Source organism: Nycticebus coucang, chromosome X (genome assembly GCF_027406575.1).
Source record: "Nycticebus coucang isolate mNycCou1 chromosome X, mNycCou1.pri, whole genome shotgun sequence".
Lineage (NCBI taxonomy): Eukaryota > Metazoa > Chordata > Mammalia > Primates > Lorisidae > Nycticebus > Nycticebus coucang.
Genome location: NC_069804.1, coordinates 30873394 through 30897898, shown reverse-complemented (window position 1 = coordinate 30897898; position 24505 = coordinate 30873394). Strand labels below are relative to the sequence as shown.

General features: G+C 38.8%; 1 protein-coding gene across 7 annotated transcripts in view; it reads right to left on the bottom strand.

Annotated features, from left to right (window-relative positions):
• GK (glycerol kinase) overlaps positions 1-24505 on the bottom strand; it is an 82875-nt gene that overhangs the window by 30322 nt on the left and 28048 nt on the right. For 2 of the 7 annotated variants that reach the window (XM_053579307.1, XM_053579310.1), the window contains exons 5-12: positions 16255-16338; positions 12691-12767; positions 10091-10228; positions 8146-8255; positions 7612-7678; positions 5811-5828; positions 3686-3721; positions 3234-3301 (exon numbers count right to left, since the gene is read on the bottom strand). In XM_053579307.1, the coding sequence (XP_053435282.1) occupies positions 3234-3301; positions 3686-3721; positions 5811-5828; positions 7612-7678; positions 8146-8255; positions 10091-10228; positions 12691-12767; positions 16255-16338 (598 nt within the window). The remainder of the gene's footprint in view (positions 1-3233; positions 3302-3685; positions 3722-5810; positions 5829-7611; positions 7679-8145; positions 8256-10090; positions 10229-12690; positions 12768-16254; positions 16339-24505) is intronic. The other 5 variants (XM_053579309.1, XM_053579312.1, XM_053579311.1 and 2 more) reach the window with 3 other exon arrangements.

Below are 24505 nucleotides of genomic sequence, written 5' to 3'. Positions count from 1 at the left end.
AAGCAGGGGCTGACAGAGGATCCCAGAACTTATTTAAGCTACTACAAGTCAGCATTAAGTCAACAGATCCTACCAGCTGAATATTTCTTGCAAACACACACCAAGGGCGATTTTTTCTCCCGATAAACAGTTTTTTAGGCACCATTGTTCTGAGTAAGGATTAGCCCAAGATATTCTATCTCTTCTCACCCAACTGTACCCTTAGCCAGCTTGATGAACAGGTGACATATTCAGGGAGTAGGGGACTAATGAATACCTAAGTTGTAAAGACATTTGTCAAATAACGTTCAGGTACAGGTAATAAGTTTATAAAGGAAAACAAACAAATCACTAAACCTTTTTACTGCCACATGCTGAAAAAGTGAGGTATTTCAAGTTAATCTCTCTCTTTTTTTTTTTTGAGACAGTCTCACTTATTAACCCTCGGTAGAGTACTGGGGTATCACAGCTCACAGCAACCTCCAAATCCTTAGGTGTAGGCGATTCTCTTGCCTCGGCCCTCCGAGTAGCTGGGATTACAGGCGCCCGCCACAACGCCTGGCTATTTTTTTGTTGCAGTTTGGCCGGCGCCTTACCCACTGAGCCACAGGCGCTGCCCAATCTTCCTTTTTTTTTTTAAAACTGAGACAGAGGCTCACTATATTGCCCTTGGTAAAGTGCCATAGCATCACAGCTCACAGCAAGTGAGTCTTGGGCTTAAGTGATTCTCTCGCCTCAGCCTCCCAAGTAGCTGGGACTACATGCGCCTGTCACAATGCCTGACTGTTTTTGTTGTTGTTGTTATTGTTGTCATTGCAATTATCGTTGTTGTTTAGCAGGCCCAGGCTGGGTTCAAACTCGTGAGCCCCGGTTTATGTGGCCAGCACCCTAACCACTGAGCTATAGGCGCTGAGCCAAGTTAATCTCTTTTAATAAATATTCATAAAAATGGAAGTTAGTTACCTGTTTCATGATTTTTATTTTTTTGTTTCATCATCACTTTTTTTTTGAGACAGAGTCTCACTATGTCACCCTCGGTAGAGTGCCGTAGCGTCACAGCTCACAGCAACCTCAAACTCTTGGGCTTAAGTGATTCTCTTGCATCAGCCTCGCAAGTAGCTGGGACTACAGGCGCCTACCACAATGCCCAGATATTTTTTGGTTGCAGTTGTCATTGTTGTTTTTAGCAGGCCTGGAGCAGGTTTGAACCCGCTAGCCCCGGTATATGTGGCCGGAGCCCTAACCGCTAAACTATGGGTGCCAAGTCATGTTTCATGATTTTTAAAGGAGAAATCTGTACCTATTTAGCACCCATATAATCATTCCTATACTGATTGGTTGTGTACAAGTCCTAAGGTACAAAATTAATAGGAAGGCTCATGGCAATTAATAAAAGTGAAATCTTAAGTTAGTAGACTTAATAAACAGTTAATGAATATTATCAACGTATGGAGAGACTTCTTTGTAATGTCTTCCTGGCAGGAGGAAAGAAGAAGGAAAATAAGCTAGTTTTCTTTCTCTTGACTTCTGATTCAGCAGCCTGAAACTCAGATTCAAAGAACGTTTCCAGACTCGTACTGAATCAAGTCCTCCTGATCACAACCTCAGAAAACTGCACGACTTGCAAAGAATTTTCATATCCTCCTCCCCTCAAAATTCTCACACATATAAATGTCACACTCTTGCATGAGAAGTGCTGACCCTGCTAGACTATAAGAAAGTTTAATCTAGAAATGTTAGATGTCCCATTATTCACAAAAAAGAACTTCGCCATTGAAGATAAAATGGATGAGAGAATTAGGAAATCCCCAAGAAAAGAACAATTAAATGTAGAGTCTCTTGCTAGTTCTATGGAAATCTTTTCCGCACGGGGGTCAGGGGTGGGTGGAGGAGGTGGGGGTGGGGAGCAATAAAAGACACAGGTTAAGAGCCCACCCTGGCTGAGGAATAAAATGAATCTGAAGGCAAACACTGCATCTCCCATGTACTAGTTATGTGCCATTTGCATAAAGTAGTTATCGTCTCTAATTTTCAGTTTCCTGATCTACAAAATGTCAGCAGTAAGATCTGCGTGTGGATTAAATTATATATTTTGTTTCAAGCACATGGAATATTAGATATAACACAATAGCCATCGACTGAGCTTATAATTATTTTTATTATTTCAGTTTTTTTTTTTTTTTTTGTAGAGACAGAGTCTCACTTTATGGCCCTCGGTAGAGTGCCGTGGCCTCACACAGCTCACAGCAACCTCCAACTCCTGGGCTTAAGCGATTCTCTTGCCTCAGCCTCCCGAGTAGCTGGGACTACAGGTGCCTGCCACAACGCCCGGCTATTTTTTGGTTGCAGTTTGGCCGGGGCCGGGTTTGAACCCGCCACCTTTGGTATATGGGGCCGGCGCCTTACCGATTATTTCAGTTTTTAAGGCATATTTTTTCTGCATTAATACCTATCATTGATAGGTAGTTTTTTCCCCCAAAGATTTAAAAGATTACCCTGAATAAGGGTAGTTAATGGTCTAACAGAAAGAAAGAACACTAGGCCCAGTCTCAGAAGGCAAGGGCTTGAAATCTGGCTCGGCCTTTAAGTCAAGGCTATGATCCTAGGCAAGCCCTTAACCTCTTGGAACATCCATTTTCTCATCCTGAAGTGTGAGTCACCTTCTTATTCTTAGATATGGGGCTTATTCCAGACTCTAGGTGTGAGTAGTAAGGAGATGAGATCAGGAAAAAAATACACCAAATCTCCACTTCTGTCATTCTTTCTGCTGCTTGTCAAAGGAGCAACTTTGGTTAAGGAAGAAGCGTGGTGCCAGGAAAGAACCTTGAAAAATCTCACAAAAATATGACTTCATAGTTAGTGAGAAAGACTTGGGCAGCAATAATATGCTAAAAATTATAGATTATATTACGGTTCCTCTTTCCCTCTTCCCAGTCCCCCCACCCTCACCAATCTCTCCCTCTTCAATACTTTGAATCAAAATTTAGTTTCTGGGATAGAAAAGGTATAAAGTTTTATAAATTGTGGTCTTTTTAAGCCTCATTGTTGTGTTTCTATATGGCATAATATATTTTGTTTGAAGGAGATGAAAAACAAATGGTAAAAATTTACCTATCCATATTAGAACTATTCATCTATTGATTTTTCAGCCTGGATAAACATTAAAAGCTTTTCCTTAGTCAAAGCATCAAATAGAAAAAAACAAACAACAAAAAAAAAACAGCGTTGGTTTTAAATCTGGTGCTTAAACTTACGTGTTTTTGGCTTGCCCATCCAGGAAGCACATTTGTCCCACCAGTGCAGCAGACTGGTCTCCCAAACACTAAAAGTATAAATGGCAATGAGGAATATTAAGACAATATTGTTCATTTCTTTTTAAGAAGAGGCGTAGATTTATTTTTCCTTTTTTTGTTTATCAAGGAATGGATTATCTATGTTTCTCGCATTTCCTCCATTCGGCCATTTTTTCCCCCCACTTGTTAATATCCCTATGAGATAATAGGTGTAGGAAGAGAAAGAATTCATTTATTTCAAAGGTTCGCAATGGCCCACGCTGTGTCACATAAGAACATAAATCAGCCAGTTGTGCTGCTCTTACTTCTTGTCTCTAGTTTAGAAAAGGGCCAGCTGATGAGCTAAGATACAGGAGGACAGCCATAGTGTGGAAGTGGGTAGGGATGGGGAGATGTTTGGTGATGCAACTTACCCCAGATATTGGTACACCTTCCAAGGCCCCAGCTTTCTAATAAAATAAAATAAAAAGCTTATGAGTAACCACAAACTTTTGGTTCTACTAACATAACTGCGATGGGAATGAGCATAAATGGCAATGTGCCAGACAATGAAATGTGCCAGAGAACGTGCGCAGATGAGACAAAGCAAGTGTTCTAACTATATGAGTAGTACAGAGACAAATACTAGAAATATTCCTAGTACGACAAGAAGAAACACGGCATTGGAGAATGAACAGTAAACATTGAACTGGGAGTCAGGAGACGTGGGCTCTACTCTTGGTTAGTTAGCGTTAAGCCACAAACAGGCCACTGAAACCTCTTTACACTTCAGTTTATTTATCTAGAAAATGGAGACCGGGCCACTAATGCTTTGCTATTATTGTCCATTAATGCTTTGCTATTATTGTCATTATTCAGAAATGACTAATGTATCCTATAAATAGCTATTCAATCAGCATGGAACATATTTATTTTGGAAAGCTATATTTTAGCAACTTTCCTTTCTATCCAAGCTGCTCTTAACATGAATAAGAAACATGAGAGTCTTTAGGTTTTATTAATAGATAGCATTTGTGTATAGCAAACATCACTTTTTTTTAAAATTGAGATAGAGTCTCGCTTTGTCATCCTCGGTAGAGTACCGTGGCGTCATAGCTCAAACTCTTCGGCTTAAGCGATTCTCTTGCCTCAGCCTCCCGAGTAGCTGGGACTACAGGCGCCCGCCACAACACCCAGCTATTTTTTTTGTTTGTTTGTTTAGGAGGCCCGGGCCGGGTTCGAACCCACCAGCTCCAGAGCGTGTGGCTGGCACCCTAACCACTGAACTATGGGCGCCTAGCCAGCAAATGTCATTCTTCAAATTTAGATAAGCAACAGCTAATATGTCATAAATAGTGATTTTTATTTTGATTATTATGGCCAGAATTCTAGGAAGAACAGTGAGATTTAAGTGCCCAATTGTGGACTTTAGAAATCTAACTTTTAAAATACATACAATACACTCAAAGCAATTTTTACTGATATTAAAGAATTAGGGAAATTAAGAAACGTAATCCCTGAAGTAGGAGTGATATACTAGGAAGACTACCAAACTAAAGCTTTGGATTGACTGGTCTATAGTTTTAGAGCAAGTCTCCTGTGCCTGGGAACTGTCAGCAGGCACCCTATCTGATAAAGTGGGGGATGACTAGAATGCCCCTCGCATGGTGATGATTAGGAAATAATAGCATATACGTAGAAACCCTTTACAAAATCGAAAAGGACCTTTACATACCTGCTATTATTTTATTTCTTTCATGCTTTCTGGTTAATTCAACACCTGCTCTTTTTATGTACTATATATAGTCTTTGAAAATCTGAACCTGGATACTAAGTAATGGATAAATTTCATAAAAGGCTTAAAGTGAAGCAATAGGAAGCCTAGAGGCTGTACTGATATATTTAAATACTAACAAAAGTCTTTGCTTATACTTTCAAAATGAACAAACTATCAGCAGATTCGCTGTGTGTTCAGCCACATAAAACACTCCTTTTTCTTTTTTTTTGCAGTTTTTTTTTGGCCGGGTCTGGGTTTAAACCCACCACCTCCGGCATATGGTGCAGGTGCCCTACAAAACACTCCTTTTTCTTCATGGGGAGGGAATCTCTGAGGGATTCCTGGGACAGCCTCTGATGAAGCATGCAGAAAAAGTGACAGTGCATTTCCAACTAACTGGTCTGAAAGGCTGGTCAAAATGTCATTTAAGACAGATGCTTACAACATTTAAAAACTGTATATAATTTCCATATTATGCTAAAGCACAAAGCATATTGCAACTGTTAAAGCACAAAGCATATTGCAACTGTACTTTGTAATGGCAACATTGAAATATCTCATTCCAGGAAACTACCATGGTAGTCTTTTAGTTTAGAAAGATCACTGAGAGCTTTTTTTGAAAAAAATTAAAATCTGACTAGAGCTTCTAATAATTTGGAAGACCATGGAAATTCTAGATACATTGGTTTAATTAATGAACTCCTATGGGCCTGAAGATAAATGGAAACGCACTGTATCTTTTCCAAATGAGTGGGTACATAATTGGTGGGCAACCTACTCACCGGGCTATGAGAGATTTTCTATAGTCAGCAAGGGGAGAAAGAAGGGTAGAAGCACACACAATATTTTAAGTATAAGAGAAAACTAAGCCAGTTAAATGCTTTTTTTCAACTGTCCTCTAAAACTGTTTCTTTTTTTTTTTTTGAGACAGAGTCTCACTTTGTCGCCCTCGGTAGAGTGCTGTAGCATCACAGCTCACAGCAACCTCCAGCTCTTGGGCTTAGGAGATTCTCTTGCCTCAGCTTCCCAAGTAGCTGGGACTACAGGCGCCCGCCACAACGCCCGGCTATTTTTTTTGTCGCAGTTTGGCCGGGGCCGGGTTCGAACCCCCCACCCTTGGTATATGGGGCCGGTGCCCTACTCATTGAGCCACAGGCGCTGCCCTCTAAAACTATTTCTTAAGAATAACTTCTTTTTCCCTGACCCAAGTCAGTTTGTTCACAACCATGAAATCACTGAAGCACTTTTTTTTAAAGATAAGCAGTGACTATGCTTCCCTTAAGAAATTTTATGTTGTCTTAAAAAGCTTTATTATAAGTGAGACAGTTAAAAATTCTTGTTCAAGTTTTATCCAAAGAATACAGTCATTAACTCTAAAGTTTTATTGTAAATTCCAGATTTTTATGCTCAAACACCAGTTCAAATCCTCCTAGAGGTTTTCATTACTAATGTGTAACCACAGACTCTCAATGATGCTAAGCACAGTTTTTGATGAAACTACATTTTTTCTGGGTTTCAATGAGAGCAACAGTAAACATGTCCATAGTGAAACCAGTTTAATTAGCAATCCCAAATCAGAAACAGACTCTGCTTTCAGTTTCTTTGCTAAATTTTGTGTAGGTGGACAAAGAATCTAATATATAACATAGTTTGGCCATTAACAGAGATTCAAAGGAAAACAAAAATACCACTAAAATGTGAAGAGTTCCCCTCTAAATTAAAAACGGATATCACAGCTATCCGTTATTAGTTGAATAGTTATTCATATTTGGATTGAAAGACTAAACTGGCTCAAACATTCCTATGCCATCATCTGGCATTAGATTATCCCATTAATATTTTAATTACTCAAAGTTTAAAGGTCTAAAACCAATTGGTAATAAGGACTTGAAGGTTTTTAATTTATACAATTACTTTGGAAATACCAAATTGTTTCTTTTTTTTTTTTTTTCTTGACAGAGTCCATACTGTTGCCCTCAGTAGATTGCCATGGTGTCATAGCTCACACGTAGCTCACCTCGAACTCTTGGGCTCAAGTGATCCTCTTGCTGCAGCCTCCCAAGTAGCTGGGACTATGCGCACTTACCACAATGCCTGGCTACTTTTCCTATTTTTATTAGAGATGGGGGTCTCACTCTTGCTCAGGCTGGTCTCAAACTCCTGAGTTTAGGCAAGCCACCCGCCTCGGCCTCCCAGAGAACTAGGATTACAGGTGTGAGCCACCTGGGAGGCCGAGGTGGGTGGATTGCCTGAGCTCACAGGTTCGAGATCAGCCTGAGCCAGAATGAGACCTCGTCTCTAAAAATAGCAGACATCTTGGCAGGTGCCTGTAGTCCCAGCTACTTGGGAGGCTGAGGCAAGAGAATCACTTGAGTCCTAGAGTTGGAGGTTGCTGTGAACTATGACACCACAGCATTCTACCTCTAGGCACTCTACCTCTACTGAGAATGACCAAGAGAGACTCTGTCTCAAAAAAAAAGAAATAATAAAAAAAAAATAAACAAATGAAACATAACACAAGTGACTATAAATTCTGAATAGCAAAGGTTTGTGTAAATGAAAAGCTTTTTTTTTCTTTTTTACCATTAGGCCATAGATCTCAGAAGAACTCCGAACATTTGGAAGAATTTCCATTGGAATTCCAAAAAATCTGAAAAACAATAAGATTGGGTATTTAACACCGGGGTTTTTTTAAATAAACATCTGGAAACATTTATATGTATTTAAATGTAAAAAATATAATTAACAATTAGAAAATGAATGTATTTGACTATAGAGTCAGTAATGAATACTGAAGCTAGCAGAATGCAGTTGTATATGCTTGGATATTTAAATTCTACCTGTATGCCACCAAACAATAAAATTAAAAAGCACACAGAATCCAAAGTACTTTTATAAAAGATCCTAATCCTCCATGAAGAATAATTAACATGGCCTGTTTTATGATATTTGCAGTAATAGTCTTTTTTAGAAAAACACACAACATAGACCTTCATATTGCAGGTGAAATGTCAAGAGCTACATTTTGGTGCTCCAGTGACAACTGAAGACAGTAGGATTTAGGTTATAAATAGATAATGTATTGGGAAACTATATTTAGAGCAAAACACAACTCACTCGCAGAGCTCTTTATCCCATTCCAAGGAATGAATGTTGAAAAGCATCGTCCTACTTGCATTTGTTACATCCGTACAATGGACACCTCCATTGACTCCTCCTGTCAAACTCTAAACAGAATTTTTAAAAAAGGTTAAATTTGTACTTATTTGCAACTTAAATTGTATATTGTTAAGGGCCATAATCAGCAGCAGAGCACATAAAGCAAAAGGATGAAATATTTAAGTTACCTAGTTTTCAGCAGTGTCCAACAGAAATAAAATATGAGCCAAATATGTAATTTTAAATTTTCTACTAACTATGCTAAAAGAGCACAAAGAAACAGTTGATATTAATTTAATACTGTACGTTTTATTTAATCCAATATATGCAAACTTTTCAATATGTAATCAATATAAAAAATTGCTACTGAGACATTTTACCCAAATGCAAATAATGTAACCTGATTGTTATGTACCCTTATATTAATCTGAAATAAAATGAATACTAAAATTTGTACTGGGCTATGTCTGCACTCGCCCAAGCATATATCCTGAAAGCAGAGTTTCAAAAGCTCTTTCTCGTGCATTCCGTCAATACCTGAACTGGAAACATGGCTGCCTTCCTTTTGGTCAGTAATTTTTCTACCAGTGTGCCATGCAAATTTTTAAAGATCGTTAATTAAATTACTTTTGAAAGAAGTTCAAAGCACAGTAAGTATATTCTTTTTTTTTAAAAAAACTATTTTTTTTGATCAACATAATTTAAGTGTGCCAGGGAAGTTTAACTATAGGTTCAAGTGTGCCATGAGATAAAAAATTGAAAAATACTGCTTTAGGTGGAAATAATTTCAAGGTAAGAAAGAAACAAAGGTGGATAAGCCACATCCTCTGGTGTACAGCCAAAAATGCGTTCCTTTTGAGTCTCCTGCAGCTCACAATTGCTACATCCTGCCTTTTTCTGGTTCAAGACAATTGTCAAAACTATTCATCCAACTGTGACTGACACACATGAAGAGCTGACCATGAACACAAAACATAACCTGCGCTGGCCAAGCACAGGGAGAGGTGGAGAAGGAGCTTCTTACTTGGTAGTGGTTCTGAAGGACCTGCTCTGTGGATCTAGCAAGTGACAACAGGGACAACATGCCCTTGAATGTTGAAAAAGATCATCACATACTTACTGAAGTATTTACAAATGAACTTGTATGTCTGGGATTTGCTTTAAAATTATCTGTGGGGAGACAAGTTTGTGAGTATAGCTGACACAAGATTGGCCATAGGTTGGTGATTGCTGTAGCTGGCTCACTGTTATAGAGGTTCGTTACACTATTCTACTTTGGGAAACGCTGGCAAATGCCCATAATAAAAATAACAAAGCGAGAGAGAGAAAGAGAGAGACAGATAAACCAACACTACCACCAATGGCCATGTACTTTAAAGATCTATCTTTGAAATGTTTGAAATGTTAGTTCTTACTCATTTATGTTCAGCTTAAGCAAAAAGATTCTATAACAAAAGTTTTCACTATGATTTAGTGTCATGTTATACCTTGATTATACACAAGACAGCTGTGTAATGTTGAAGGCGCATGTAAAAGTAGCCTAGGCATTTTATTACGTTAAATAGTTATTTCTTCTAAGAAATGGCTAGTACGAAAAGAAGTGTGACAGGCAAAAAAGAAAGGCTACCTAAAGTACTTATCCTAATGATAATACAATAGATATGAGATATATAGTTTAGCAATTATCCTCCATTTTCATTGAAATAAGGTAAGAAGAAATAAAAAGGAACTAGGCAAAAATGCCTCTCAACTGGAAGCTGAAATGCTCTGTTGCTGCTTCAGTGGTTTTTCTTAAGAATGCTACAAACTGAAAAGGTGGAACTGTTTGTAGAAAACATCAGGCAAGGCAGTCTAAAAATTTTTTTAAACAAATTCTCCATATCTATGTTGTATTTAAACATACCCAAATAAGCCATGAATCAATGGTCCCAAAAAGAGCTCTGTTTTCTTCAACAGCCTTTTGAACTTGTCTCACATTGTCAAGGATCCAGCGAAGTTTCACTGCACTGAAGTAAGTGCTAAGTGGAAGGCCTGTCTTGGACTAAAACAGTCATGACGTTCAGTCAGTAAATTACATTTGTAACCGTTTAAAACAAAACCACCAAAGAATTCAACAAATCACAAAGTATTTAATGGCCCTAAAGGCAATCCTATAGTATTACCGAATAAAAATACTTCTGCCTCATGGCTCAGAAAAGTATGCTCGTGAACAAAGATCAGGCCGATATGCTTGCAGTTCAAAGAGCAGCCATGCAGCAAGGTAAAGAGAAAATTTAATAACACAGTGGCCTATAATTAGATAGTGACAACACAGACATTAATTTTCTTTCTTTCTTTCTTTTTTTTTTTTTGAGACAGAGTCTCACTATGTCGCCCTCGGTAGAGTACTGTGGCATCACAGCTCACAGCAACTTCCAACTCCTGGGCTTAGGAGATTCTCTTGCCTCAGCCTCCTGAGTAGCTGGGACTACAGGCGCCCACCACAACACCCAGCTATTTTTTGTTACAGTTTGGCCGGGGCGGAGTTCGAACCCGCCACCCTTGGTATATGGGGCCAGTGCCCTACCTATTGAGCCACAGGCTCTTTCTTTCTTTTTTGAGACAGAGTTTCACTCTGTTGCTCAGGCTAGACTGCTGAGTTGCTCTGTGTAAAAAAGCGGTTGCCTAAATTCAGCAAATACACCGAACAAAGGGATGTGGACCTAATAAAGGTTAAAGGGTAAAAAATAAAACACGTGTAAGTTTATCAATCTCTCTTGAGACTGGGTCATGTCTTAGCTCTTATTTGTGTTAATATATTAAATATTAAATTTATTTGTAAAGGATGTTTAAAGTTAAGTGGTTAAGAAAATACATACACAAAAATAACGCAACTATTTCCCCTCCTTGATTCCTATTCCTATTTATTGCTTAACTCCACATAGTGATACCTTTTTCCTTCTTATCTCACATGAGTATGTTTTGTAAGAAAACTCAAACTAAAGGATTTAAAAATGTAATGCAACCTATACGTTAAGAATCTTAACTCAAGGTTTTATAGCTTTCCTAGAAAAATTAAAAGAATCAATGCTCAAAAGTAATGGAAGGAAATGATTTCCAAAAATATTCTTTTTTTTTTTTGACAGAGTCTCACTATGTTGCCCTCAGTAGAGTGCGGTAGCATCACAGCTCACAGCAACCTCAAACTCTTGGGCTCAAGCTATTCTCTTGTCTCAGCCTCCCAAGTAGCTGGGACTACAGACGCCCACCACAATGCCCGGCTACTTTTTTCTTTTTTGTTGCAGCTGTCATGGTTGTTTAGCTGGCCTGGGCTGGGTTTGAATATGCCAGCCTCAGTGCATGTGGCCGGCGCTGTAACCACTGTGCTATGAGTGCTGAGCCTAAGAAAATGTTCTTATTTGATTTGAAGGACCAAAGATTATCCCATAGGATAACCCGAGAAGATGCCACAAAGCCAAAATGAGGTAGTATATAATATCTTATTTTCATGATATAGGTAGAAAGTGTAAAAGTTGTCTGAAATGGCATCATAGTGAAAAACACGTGTCCCTTAAAGAAGAGTCCAGCTGGAGGTAGGGGTGACGGTTAGACAGGATAACAAAGACAGCAGAATAGAAAATGGCTTAGTCAGGACATGCCTGAAGTTGTTGGGTGGGATGGGGAGCATGGAATGGTTTCTTAGATTGTGACAATTAATAGGATTTAAATACTAGTTTCAGAACCAAATGCCATTAGTCCCACTGACAAATTAAAAAGAGATAAACTGGAAAGAAAGAAAGAAAAAAAAAAAAAAACCACCAAAAAATGGGAACTTTCTTTTGAATACTAGAAGAACCTGGCCTTGACCTTGTTAAGAAAAATGCCTTGGGCGGCGCCTATGGCTCAAGGAGTAGGGCGCCGGTCCCATATGCCAGAGGTGGTGGGTTCAAACCCAGCCTCAGCCAAAAACCAAAAAAAAAAAAAAAAAAAAAAGAAAAATGCCTTGTCTATTTCAAAAAAAAAAAAAAAAATTCTCTCTCCCTTCCTTTATCTGAAGAGAGATGTAAATAAGGACTGAAAACCAGGCAATTTTTACTACCCTTCTTCATATGAAGAAAGTGGAAAAGGAGGTCAATAAAGGGCTAGAGCATCTTCTACTCTCTCTCTCCCTGAATTCAGATGTCTAAAAACTCAAAAGCACCTAGGACTTTTTCTAGAAAAGAAAGCAACAGGGATGGATTTGGAATAATTTTCTACAATAAATTATTGTAGAAAGCAATACGGATGGATTTGGAAAGCATAGTTAAATCAGGGGTCCATATTGGGGTACTTTTGTTCTAATATACTATAGGACAAGAAAGATAGGAAGGGAAAGACTTGAGTTGACCTCAATTATCTGAGGAAAATATTAATTGTATGAAATAATTATTATGCCATAGATGCAAGGCCTAGATGGTCTTTTTGGTGAAATCTGCAAATTTTTTTAAACGAATACTCTTATATACTTTTGAAGAGATTTCTTACCTTGACAAAGTTATTATTTCCTGGAATTCTTTTACTAAGAGTCTCGACGGTAGACTGGGTTCTTAGATCAAGCCATACTAGAGATCAAAATATAATAATACATATGAAAAACAGCATTAAAAAATAAGAACTTAATGAAATCACTGTCAAGGATAGGAGACTGATTAGTTTCTATAAGCAATTCAAATGCTATAGCTTTCAAGAGACAGAAATTAGAAAATTAGAATGAATGAACATATTGTTAGAAGAGAATAAATTTACAAGAGAGAATTTAAAGCTTTTATGCAAAATTATAGACCAAGTTAGGAGAACAATACAAACCTCAGGGCATTTATTTTATATTCTTTTTATAGAAAAAAAATTGGAATATGGATTTCCTTAGCACACAAGATCTGAAAGCTAAGCAGGCTAGTTGCCAGCGTCAAATCCACAGCCCAGGATCACTGTATCATGTATAAAGTATGTATCTTAAAAAATGTGGGAGCAATTTGTGACAAAGACAAAGTAGAGAACACGATCCTATTATTAAGGGAACAAAAGATTTAGTCTCGCATGTATGAAATGTTTATTTACATTAAAATCTTTTAAAGTATACTATACCCCAAATCATTGAAATAATTTTTTTTTTAAAGTCACCATTTTTTTTCTCTGTGCTGGATTGGTACAGAAACATCTCCATTTTAATGACTCAAAATAGCTACCCTGTTTCCCCGAAAATAAGACAGTGTCTTATATTAAGGTTTGCTCCCAAAGATGCACTAAGTCTTATTTTCAGGGGACGTCTTATCTTTCCTGTAAGTAGGTCTTATTTTTGGAGGATGTCTTATTTTCGGGGAAACGGGGTATCATCCACTTTCTGATCCCCTAGTAGAAAGTATTTCTGTTTTACTTCATGATAGAAGGCTTGAGAAAAAGAAAACCTTAAATGGTACATAAAGCAGTTGTGTAAGGTCACTGATAGAGTCAGCTGAGCTTTAGTTGTCAGATTAAAGTTTTGTATATAATTTTTATAACTTTAAATCTATTAGTGGTCATTTGATACTTTTTAGGATACTGTGCTCAGATGCCTCCAGTAAAAACTGAGGCCTGTAGTCTATTTAAAGGTCTCCAGGGAAGATTATACAAGCTTTTCCACTACACATTTGAATGTTGGCAGTAATTGTCTAGTTTGATTCATTCCTAACTACATTATTCTGTTCTCTTCATTTGTAAACCAGGTCTTTCTTTCCTTCAGTAAATTTTACTCAATTCTTTCTAATTATTTAAACCGTCATTTCCCTAGAGGAAATATTTGCTTTTGACAGTGGCTACCTCTCATGAGATTTAAATCGGGGACTTCAGGACAAGATAGTGGTTTCCATAGGTATGATAAGCAGCAAGAAAAGATGCATCGCAACCGAGAAAGTAGAAGGAGAAAGAGAAAGGCCCTGAAAATAGTTGGCCTATAGATGACATCTGCATTTGCTGCTCAGGATCTACTTAGTCCTGCATCTTGGAGCAGTATTTCAAATTCTCTTTAGGAAATCAGCTTTCTCTCATCTTCAGCCACAGGATTTTCCTGCGATTTGATCCTACCCCTAGCTCCAGGATTGGGTCTGGACCTCAGTGACTGGTTCAGGAGAGTGTATGTGGTCAAATAGCCTGATTGAGATTTGTGCTCAGTCTGCAAGATTCCCTCTTCTCAGCTGAGCTTGGCAGTGTGTGGCTTGGGGCCTGCTGCCCCCATGAAGGGAGAGCTGAATCTGCCATAGCAGGAGCCATCCCAGGAAAGGCAGACTTCAGGGGGGATGCAAGTGACACTGTCTGAACTAACAGCACCAAACAGCACACCTGACCTAAGCTTCCCTTGGATCACTGGTTCCATGAGCAAAAAAATTTCCTTTTTTTCAAATGAAAAAACTTCATTTAGTTGAGGTTGAGATTTCTATTGTTTACACTGTGATTGATGCAAGCCATTAGTGATACCATCGTGGAGGTGGCAATATCTCCCATGTCCAGGAAACAACAGCAATACACTTTTTACACAGTGGCAATACTGTATGACTGTGACAAAAGTGGACCTTCGTTATATAGGTAAGCAACTCTAGGAGGTGTTACAGGCTTAACAGGAGTAATTGGAAAAAGTACAATTAGAAAAGTTTTAAATCTGTGACAGGTAGAATTACCAAGCATATCTTAATCCTTAGTGTTTAAAACTGCAGTGAACTATGAGTTTATAAATCAGTTTAGTGAGTTTTGATTAGCTACTTTAAACAAAATGAAATAGGATGAATTGGAATGGAAAATATAGAGTTCAGTGCACTTGGCAAGATAAATATTGATTTGTGAAATGTTTGTTTTAGTTATATGGATTTGCTGAATCATGATGTAAAATATATTTCTCACTAAGGGACATGAACAAATACATTTGAAACCCACTGCTCTAGGCTTTTTGTTTAATGACTTAAAACCTTCTAGACCAGTGCTTTTTCATATTTTAATGGACATAACAACCACTCAGGAGATTAAAGGTAGGCCCTGTTCCCAGAAATTCTGGGATAGTAGATCTGGGAATGGGGAGCAGAGATCTGTTATTTGAAAGTGGTGGCCCCACTTTGAGAAACACTGCTGGACTCTACAGCAGTGGTTCTTACTTAGAAAGTATATCAGAACTACCTGGAAAACTTTGAAATCACACACCCAGGCACGATCTTACAGGATTCTGGTCACAGGTCCAGGAAAATTACCCTGAGTTATTTAGTATAATACTAAAACATGAAAATATCTTTTCTAGGACGTGCATGTTCTTTAGGATATTAGATAGATTCTAATCATTTACTTAAAACAAATCAAAAAATGACAATCAGGTCACTCCCTAAGTCCCAATGGCTCTATAACCCTATTACTCCTTGACAAGGACCATTTAGGTAACTGGGCACTTTATTATTCAATTGAAAGTTTATAGTTATGACTGACAACAGTGGTATCCATGGAGTTATATCTTTACCACAATGAATAAAAACACTGGATGTGATATCAGGAAACCAAAGTTCTATATTTGGCTTTGCCACCAACAAGCTATGTGACTTAGGCAAGTCTTTTCTTTCTTGGTGTGGTTTTCCTAAATATAAATTAAGGAGGGTGGACTAGTTGGTCTCCAGAATTCTTCTTCTGTTGTTCAATGATCACAGAAGGCTGTCACAACATTTACTTTGTTTTCATAGCCAAAGACTAAGGCAATACATGAATTAGAATACATGAAATTAATTAGTAAAACTGTCAAGGAGAAATGTCAGTGGTTGGTACACTACCAAGCAATTCACAAATGCTCAAAATTAATTGAATTAAGAACAACAAATTAGAAAACTCATTAAAGAAGCTAAGATGGCGGAATTAGATTTGCAGAAGAGGAGACCAAAAGCCAAAGAGAAGACCCCAAGCTGGAGGGCTTAAGCCACTCACGTTGGTAATTTCTGAGAACAATCAAAAGAAGTGATAGATTGAGATCCAGTGGCAGCAGTCAATTTCTCCCAACATGTCCGAGTTGGAAGGCGGGGAAGTGAACAACAGCCAGAGCACCAATACCTGAGGAAGTACCAGCAGCTGGAACTGAAGAGCCAGAGGGAACAACGCCAACTGGAACTGAAGGGCCAGGAGAAACTGGAGCAGCTGGAGCATTAGGAGAAATAAGGGCAATTCATGCTAGAGATGGCCAGATTCAAGGTCCCTTGTTGACTACTTAGGACATGGTAGATCACTTGGGCAAGTTCATCAGAATGAGTATTTTTCTACACATTTGAGTGTAGAAAAAGAAAAGGAAGAGACATGGAGTAGAAGGGGAACAAAAGAAGTCCAGTTTGAATTTCTAGTTCAATAGTATGTCCACTTGGATGAAGAGCAGGTAAATACCTGCTTCTTGCTTCAGGATGACTCGTGCCTACCACATGCATTATGATTAGACAAGTGGCTTAGTTGGTTACTGACTGCTCATTCCAGCACTAAACTGAAACGATGTGTGATGTACTGAGGGAGCACAACTAGAAAGGAACGAGAAGGAGCATGCTACAATCTCTGTTGTGGCCATCTGCAGCAAGACCTGAAATGGCTGCTTTGGGAGGTCAGGGCCCCAAGAAAGCACTTTCCTAGTAGGGTGGCTAAAGGTAAAGGGACAACACTTCTAGAGGGAACAAGGAATTGCTAACTTTCAAAGCCATTAGGGGAAAAAAAAAGGAAAATAGATGCTTGGGAATCCAGAATGCTATACAACCTACTTCTAGAAGGCATGTCCCAAACCCACACCAAGTACACTGAAATTAAATTGTCCAGATCATCAAATGAATAGGTTAAAAAAAAAAAAACCAAACCTGGATGATCTGAAACTCACTTGTGTTCAACAAAGTCACATCCAATGTATAATAGATTTATCCTGTTTCCCCGAAAATAAGACATCCTCCAAAAATAAGACCTACTTACAGGAAAGATAAGACGTCCCCTGAAAATAAGACCTAGCGCATCTTTGGGAGCACACCTTAAAATAAGACACTGTCTTATTTTGGGGGAAACAGGGTAGTTTGTTTTGAAAAACAAAAACAAAAAAGCTTTAGGCCAGGGCCGGGTGTGGTGGCTCATGCCTGTAATCCCAGCACTCTGGGAAGCTAAGGCAGGTGGACTGCTTGAGGTCGGGAGCTTGAGACCAGCCCAAACAAGAGTGAGACTCTGTCTCTACTAAAAATAGAAAACAAACAAACAAAAAAACAACTAGCTGGGCATGGTGGTGAATGCCTGTAGTCCCACCTACTTGGGAGGCTGAGGCAACTGCATCTCTTGAGCCTAAGAGTTTGAGATTGCTGTGCCATGGCACTCTCCCCGGAGTGACAGAGTGAAAACAAAAAGAACCTTTTCAGAATGAAGAGAAATGTAGTCACTTCAATCTTCATGCACCACGGTTAGACAGAAGAAAAAATTATTTTTAGACTATTTAGGATAAAACTTCACAAATTTGCATAATTTTTGGTTAGTTGTAACAATATAAGGAAAAAGCATCTAAGAAACAAAATGAAATCTAAACAAAAAACCCCACAGAGATCATCTAAATTATTTCCACTTGACTAGAAACAAAGGCAAATAATAAATCTCCTCTGAGGCTGGGTGCGGTGACTCATGCCTATAATCCTAGCACTCTAGGAGACCAAGGTGGGTGGACTGCTTGAGCTCAGGAGTTCCAGACCAGCCTGAGCAACAGTAAGACCCCATCTCTAAAAATAGCCGGGTGTTGTGGCGGGCACCTGTAGTCCCAGCTACTTAGGAGGCTGAAGCAAGAGAATGGCTTGAGCATAAGAGGTTGCTGTAAGCTGTGATGCCACAGCACTCTACTAAGGATAACAAAGTGAGACTGTGTCAAAAAAATAAAATAAAATAAATCTCTTCTGAGATGATTTGTTATGAAGAGCTTCTAGGGTGATAGGAAGTGAGATGAAGGTGACATACCAGGTTATGGAACACATCCTAAGCAGGGGACTGCTGACAGTTATGCAAGGTGTTACTGGGTTGTTCCCCCATAAGAGACAAAGTAATCATAAAACAGATTTAATTGCTAGGTTTTACCATTTGCCAAAAATTAAGCTATTAATAAGCTGTATAGTAAGAGGTTGTCTGCAAAGAGGAAGAGAGGATACTGATGACTGCCCATCTGATGACATTTTCAGAAACAGGTGGGGCCAAAAGAAAAATGGAGAATAGGCAAGGAAGGAATAAGTTAAAACCCATTTCCTCTCATACACATGTGTGCACACATGCAGGGCGCACACACAAACACATAAGTACATATATGCCAAAAGGTGGAGGCTCTAACCTATTTTGGCTCTTAGGCGTAAAAATGCCAATGAATGATCTGACTGTAGGTGACCCCAGGCAGGTACTGTATTTCCCCTAGGAACGCTTGTCAGGTATAAATCAATTATTTCACCTGGCATTATTGGATTAAAAAGGCTATCAGCCAATTCAGAACAGTGGCCATGGTTAACGCTAACTGAAGGCTTATAGTCTGCCAGGCAGTGTTTTAAGTATCCTCCATGTAAGAGGTCAGACGATTAAATTTGCGAACTCACACTAGAACAAGTGCTGCAAGTCTTATTGCTGAATGTCACTATGGTCCTTCAAAGTACTCCCCTCGGGGAGCTATACACAGAAAGGGTGGACGCCAGTGCCTAGTCCACCCTTTGAAGCAATTCAAAGGTACATAGCTTCCTAAGGGGAATGCTTCAAAGGTGACCATAGGGAGGTATGTAGTACTTTTTCTAGATAAGTTTGTGAACTTGTCAGATCTTATATTAACTCACTGATATTCACCTCAAGCCTCTGGGGTTCATACTTTTAATCTCCCCAGTTTAACTGTCAAGGGAACAGGTATGAACAGTAAAAACTGGAAAAGCCAGAATTTGAACCCTGAATCTGAAACCAGAATTAAATCTCTATGATAGAGTCTTAAATGGGATAAAAAAGATTGGAAACCATATTAAAGATTGGAAACCTCAAAGTTGAAATCTAAGTTGGTTTCTTTTTATGCATATTAGCCAGAGCTGAAGAATTCACTCGCCGCAAAATATAGCAATATTTCCTTGCCCAGAATTAAAGGAGGTATAAGGCTTTCAAAGAACCTTGTAATAAAAGACTTGATAATGGAAAATAAGTAGATCTTAATAAAGTGAATACTCTAGATTTTAAAAAAGTAAAAAAGCTACTTCCTTCCAAAGAAACAATATGAGAAAAAATACTTTTATTGTTTAAGCTCAAGCATGCTTGTAAGTTTTAGGTGGGTTGTCATCTTTGGTTTTCTTTCATGCTGATTTCTTGAAACATGACCCATTCCAGAAAAGGTAAAAGGACTGAGTGTAAAGTTCCTTCAGATCTCAACAGAGGATCACATATATTTAATCACTGGCCCAGCATTAATCAGTATGTTAGGAAAAAAAGGTAAAAAAGATGACCAGTGTTTAAATGTGCAATACTCTGCATAAAGAGTTAGGTGTCATAGGAAACTTTAAATTCAACATCTTAGGAAAAAAATGTTTGCAATATCATTTAAATAAGGAAAAAAGTTTTCAGAGACAAAGAAATGATTTTTGTGGGTTTTTAAAAAATATACTAAAAATCTTAAATTAGTGATTAAAAGAAATTTTTTTTTTTGAGACAGAGTCTCATGCTGTCGCCCTAGGTAGAGTGCCGTGACCTCCAACTCAGGCTCAAGCGATCCGCTTGCATCAGTTTTTCTATTTTTAGTAGAGACAGGGTCTCGATTTTCTCAGGCTGGTCTTGAACTCATGACTCAAGCAATCCACCTGCCTTGGCCTCCCAGAGTGCTAGAATTATAGGTGTGAACCACCATGCCTGGCCAAATCAGTGACTCTTGCTTCACTGGATTAGTACCTACTACCAATGGTCCTTTTATATTAAATCATGAATTACAGTCCTATCAGAGTGAGGGTCATATCCCACTATGCTTGCCATACATACCAATCAGCTGCTGTCATGAGTGACCCAAACTGGCCAATAAGGGAGAAAACACTTGGGCCATTCTAGTTAGGACTGAACACTTCCCTGGCGCATCAGGGAAATGTGTGTGAAAATATACTATCACTCATTCAAGCCTTCCCCCACTCCACATTTGAACCACATGGGTAGTTCTGTGCTTCTTTTTCAGTTTAGTCTGTAGTTTATTTGTAAACTTAAATATTTTTCAATAATACTTAGAGGACAGCCAGTTACACAGACCCCTATTAAAGCTGGTTTTGGAATGAAAATATGTAGGTGGAGGGAACCCTTCTGAAAGGCACGTTGATGAAGATAATACTAAAAAGGACAGACAAAAGTATCGTGGGGATGAGGATAACTGAAGAGAGGCAAGAGAAGCCAAAGGTCCAAAAAGCTGTCGCCAATCCACCAATGAGGTCATCATAATACATGGCTGCGTCATTGCACAGTGGTTAGGAAGCAGTGATGCAAAGTGACACTTCCCCATTTTAGATACCACACTAATGTTTACCTTGCAAATCACAGAAGTAACACGTACATTCTAAAAATATTCGGAACTTCTAAAACAAGCTATCTGTGCCTCAACAGACCCATTTTTCTATGCTTACAACTGTACCTGTTAGAAACGATGTCGGTAAACACATCTTTATTGTAAGTAAGAATAGCCTTTTTCAGTCAACTTCTGCAGTGAGCTTACACCACAGCCACCAATGGTATCCTGAAACTCTCCTATCTTGATTTTTTCTGTTACTCTCATGGGGGTGAATGAATTCACTACTTTATCAAGTACCCCTGAACCATAAACAAAGAAGGCCAGATTAAAAAAAAAAATTAAAAAGAGAATCATAAGCTGTTCCTCTCATGTGTTTGTTTGAAATAAATATTGCTCATACGTTATATAATTTGGTAAGTAAAGCCAGAGGAAAATGAAGATGAGAAGGACAGGCCTAGAGTGACAGAGATGTATGAGAGAAGAAGGATGGAAGGAAACACACAAAGAGAATGCTCTGGACTGAACGTTTGTGTCCCTTCCAATTTCCTGTCTAAATCTTAAACCTAATGTGATAGGATCAGGAGATGGGCTCTTTGGGAGGTAATTAAGTCATCAGGACAGAGACCTCACGGATATGATTAGTTATTATTATTTTATCGTTATAAAAAGACAGGAGAGAGCATGCTTTCTTTCTCTCTGCTGTCCGCCCTCCGAGGATGAGAAGATGGTCCTCTGCAAACCAGGAAGCAGGTAGGCGCCCAATCTGCAGAAACCTTCCTTTTGAACTCCCAGCCTCCAGAACTGTGAGAAATAAACTTCTGCTAAGCCTCCTGGTGTATGGTATTTTTGTTATAGCGGCCTAAACTAAGACTGAGAGAGAAAAAAAAGTACAGCATCTACGGTCTGTGATAAACACAAAGCCAAAGAAGCTCAAAGACAAATACATGTGAAAATCTGAACTGTTTCCATCCATCCTACCAGGTGTTGCTTTAACATAAAGCTGCTAAAGATGTAAGATGTTCTCAGCTCAAGACCTATATGGAGATATGACATGTTAGTGTTTTCCTGGATGAAATAGACTGGAGGCAGACTCTATTCTTGTCATTACTTAGTACTTCTCTTCCTAGCTAATTACTCCTCGCTCCTCATTTTCTAGTCCCCTTTCTCTTTCTAGCTCCCAAATTCCTATCCTTAGCTTCTGTGACACAAAGGCAGGCACCAGGTCTTGCTGGTTTGTCACTATATGCCAGGGCTTATCACAGAACCTGGAACATACGAAGACACTGAAACTTTCATTGAATTAATTAATTTTACATTCATTCCTATAGTGAATCCATCTATAATACATTGAGATGATCACGTCTAGGTCATCAACGTTCAAGTCTGCATTTGGAACAATCTAATTTCGAATTGTTTAGGAATTAGCTTTAATCACAAGTCTAATACTCATCCCATCTAAAACAGAAAGCCATTCTTATCCCCAGGTGGCACCCCTTAAATTCAGGCTCTTCTCTCAGGCTGAAAATCTTGCAGCTTTGTTTTATTTTTCCCTCATCCTTATGCTTTATTCAAAGTATAAACATACAGGTTCTGCTTTTTTCTCTGAAAGGTCTTGCCAAATTGCCTTCTTTTCGTTGTCATTGCACTAATCCCATCAACTCACCAGCAGCTTCTATTGCTCCTTTGCTAGTTTCTACTGTGGAGAGAAGAATCTTGAATCTTGTCTTTTTTTTTTTTTTGTAGAGACAGTTTCACTTTATCGCCCTCAGTAGAGTGCTGTGACATCACAGCTCACAGAAACCTCCAACTCCTGGGCTTAGGCGATTCTCTTTTTTTTTTTTTTTTTTTTTTGGCCAGGGCTGGGTTTGAACCCACCACCTCTGGCATATGGGACCGGCGCCCTACTCCTTGAGCTACAGGCGCCGCCCGAATCTTGTCTTTTTTTTAATATAACCACTTACAGATTTGGATTTAAATGCTTTCTATTTGTCTTTCCTTCCTGTTTCATATTCCTTTTTTCCTTTCTTCTTTTTTTATTTTTTTTTTTTTAGAGAGAGAGTCTCACTTTATTGCCCATGGTAGAGTGCTGTGGCGTCACAGCTCACAGCAACCTCCAGCTCTTAGGCTTAGGTGATTCTCTTGCCTCAGCCTCCCAAGTAGCTGGGACCACAGGCACCTGCCACAACGCTCGGCTATTTTTTGTTGCAGTTTGGCCGGGGCCAGGTTTGAACCCGCCACTGTCGGTATATGGGGCCAGCGCCCTATCCACTGAGACACAGGCGCTGCCCCCCTTCCTTTTTTCCTTTCTTGCCTTCTTTTTAAAAATTATTCCATTTCCTCCCTTTTAAGCTTGTTAATTATATTTTAGTCTTCTTTTAGTGGTGCATATCCTTGATGATACAAGGACCTCAAACACTTTCACCTTATTTACCCCAAATTCCTTTCATTTACTAATGTTACCATGTATTTTTCATTCTTAATATATTTTAAACATCACAATACATTATTGCTTTATACAGTAAAATTCATTGAGTTTTTTTTTTTTTGAGACAGAGCCTCAAGCTGTCACCCTGGGTAGAGTACCATGGCATCACAGTTCACAGCAACCTCCAACTCCTGGGCTCAAGCGATTCTTCTGCCTCTGCCTCCCAAGTACCTGGGACTACAGGTGCCAGCCACAATGCCTAGCTATTTTTTTTGGTTGCAGCCGTCATTGTTGTTTGGCAGGCCTGGGCTGGATTCGAACCTGCCAGCTCAGGTGTATGTAGCTGGCGCCTTAGCTGCTTGAGCCACAGGCACCAAGCCAAATTCATTGAGATTAACTTACACATTTACCCTTTCTAGGACTCCAAGTTCCTTCCTGCCAAATTTCTGTCTGAGAGCATTTTCCTTCTGTCTGAAAAACACTACTAAATTTTTCTTTTGGTGGGTGCTATCATCTGAATGTTGGGTGTCCTCCCAAAATTCAAATGTCTGGACCTAATACTCAATGTGATAGTATTAAAAGCTGATGCCTTTGGGAACTGATTAAATCATGAGGACAGGGCCCTCATGAATGGCATTAGTGCAGTGGTTCTCAACCTTCCTAATGCTGCCACCCTTTAATACAGTTCCTCCTGTTGTGGTGACCCCCAACCATAAAATTTTCGTTGCTACTTCATAACTGTAATTTTGCTACTGTTACGAATCATAATGTAAATATCTGATACGCAGGATGGTCTTAGGCAGCCACTGTGAAAGGGTTGTTCGACCTCCAAAGGGGTCACGTCCCACAGGTTGAGAACCACTGCATTAATGCCTTTATAAAACAGGCTCAAGGGAGCTCTCTTGCCCCTTCTGCCATGTGAGGACATACAGAAGGCATTATCTAGGAAGAATGAGCCCTCGTCAGACACCATAACTGCTGGCGCCTTGATCTTGGACTTTCCAGCCTCCAGAACAATAATTTTCTGTTGTTTATAAATTATCCGCTCTATAGTATTTGGTTCTAGCAGCCAGAATAGACTAAGATAATGGGGGTTGTTTACTTGCAATAATTTCTCTCTCTTTGTGTTTGTCTTTGCCTCCATATTTCACCTTTACTCCTTAAGAATTTTTTTTACTGGATATAGAACTCTATGTGGAAGTTTTCTTTAAACATTTTAAAGCTTTCATACCATTACATTTGGGCTTTGTTTCTATTGAGAAATCAACTGAAAGTCTTAGTGTTTCTTTCTTGAAAATTATATATCTTTTCTCCTCAGCTATTATCAAACTTTGCTTTTTATCTTCAGATCTCAGCATATGTTTATACAGCTATATAGTTTTCTGTGT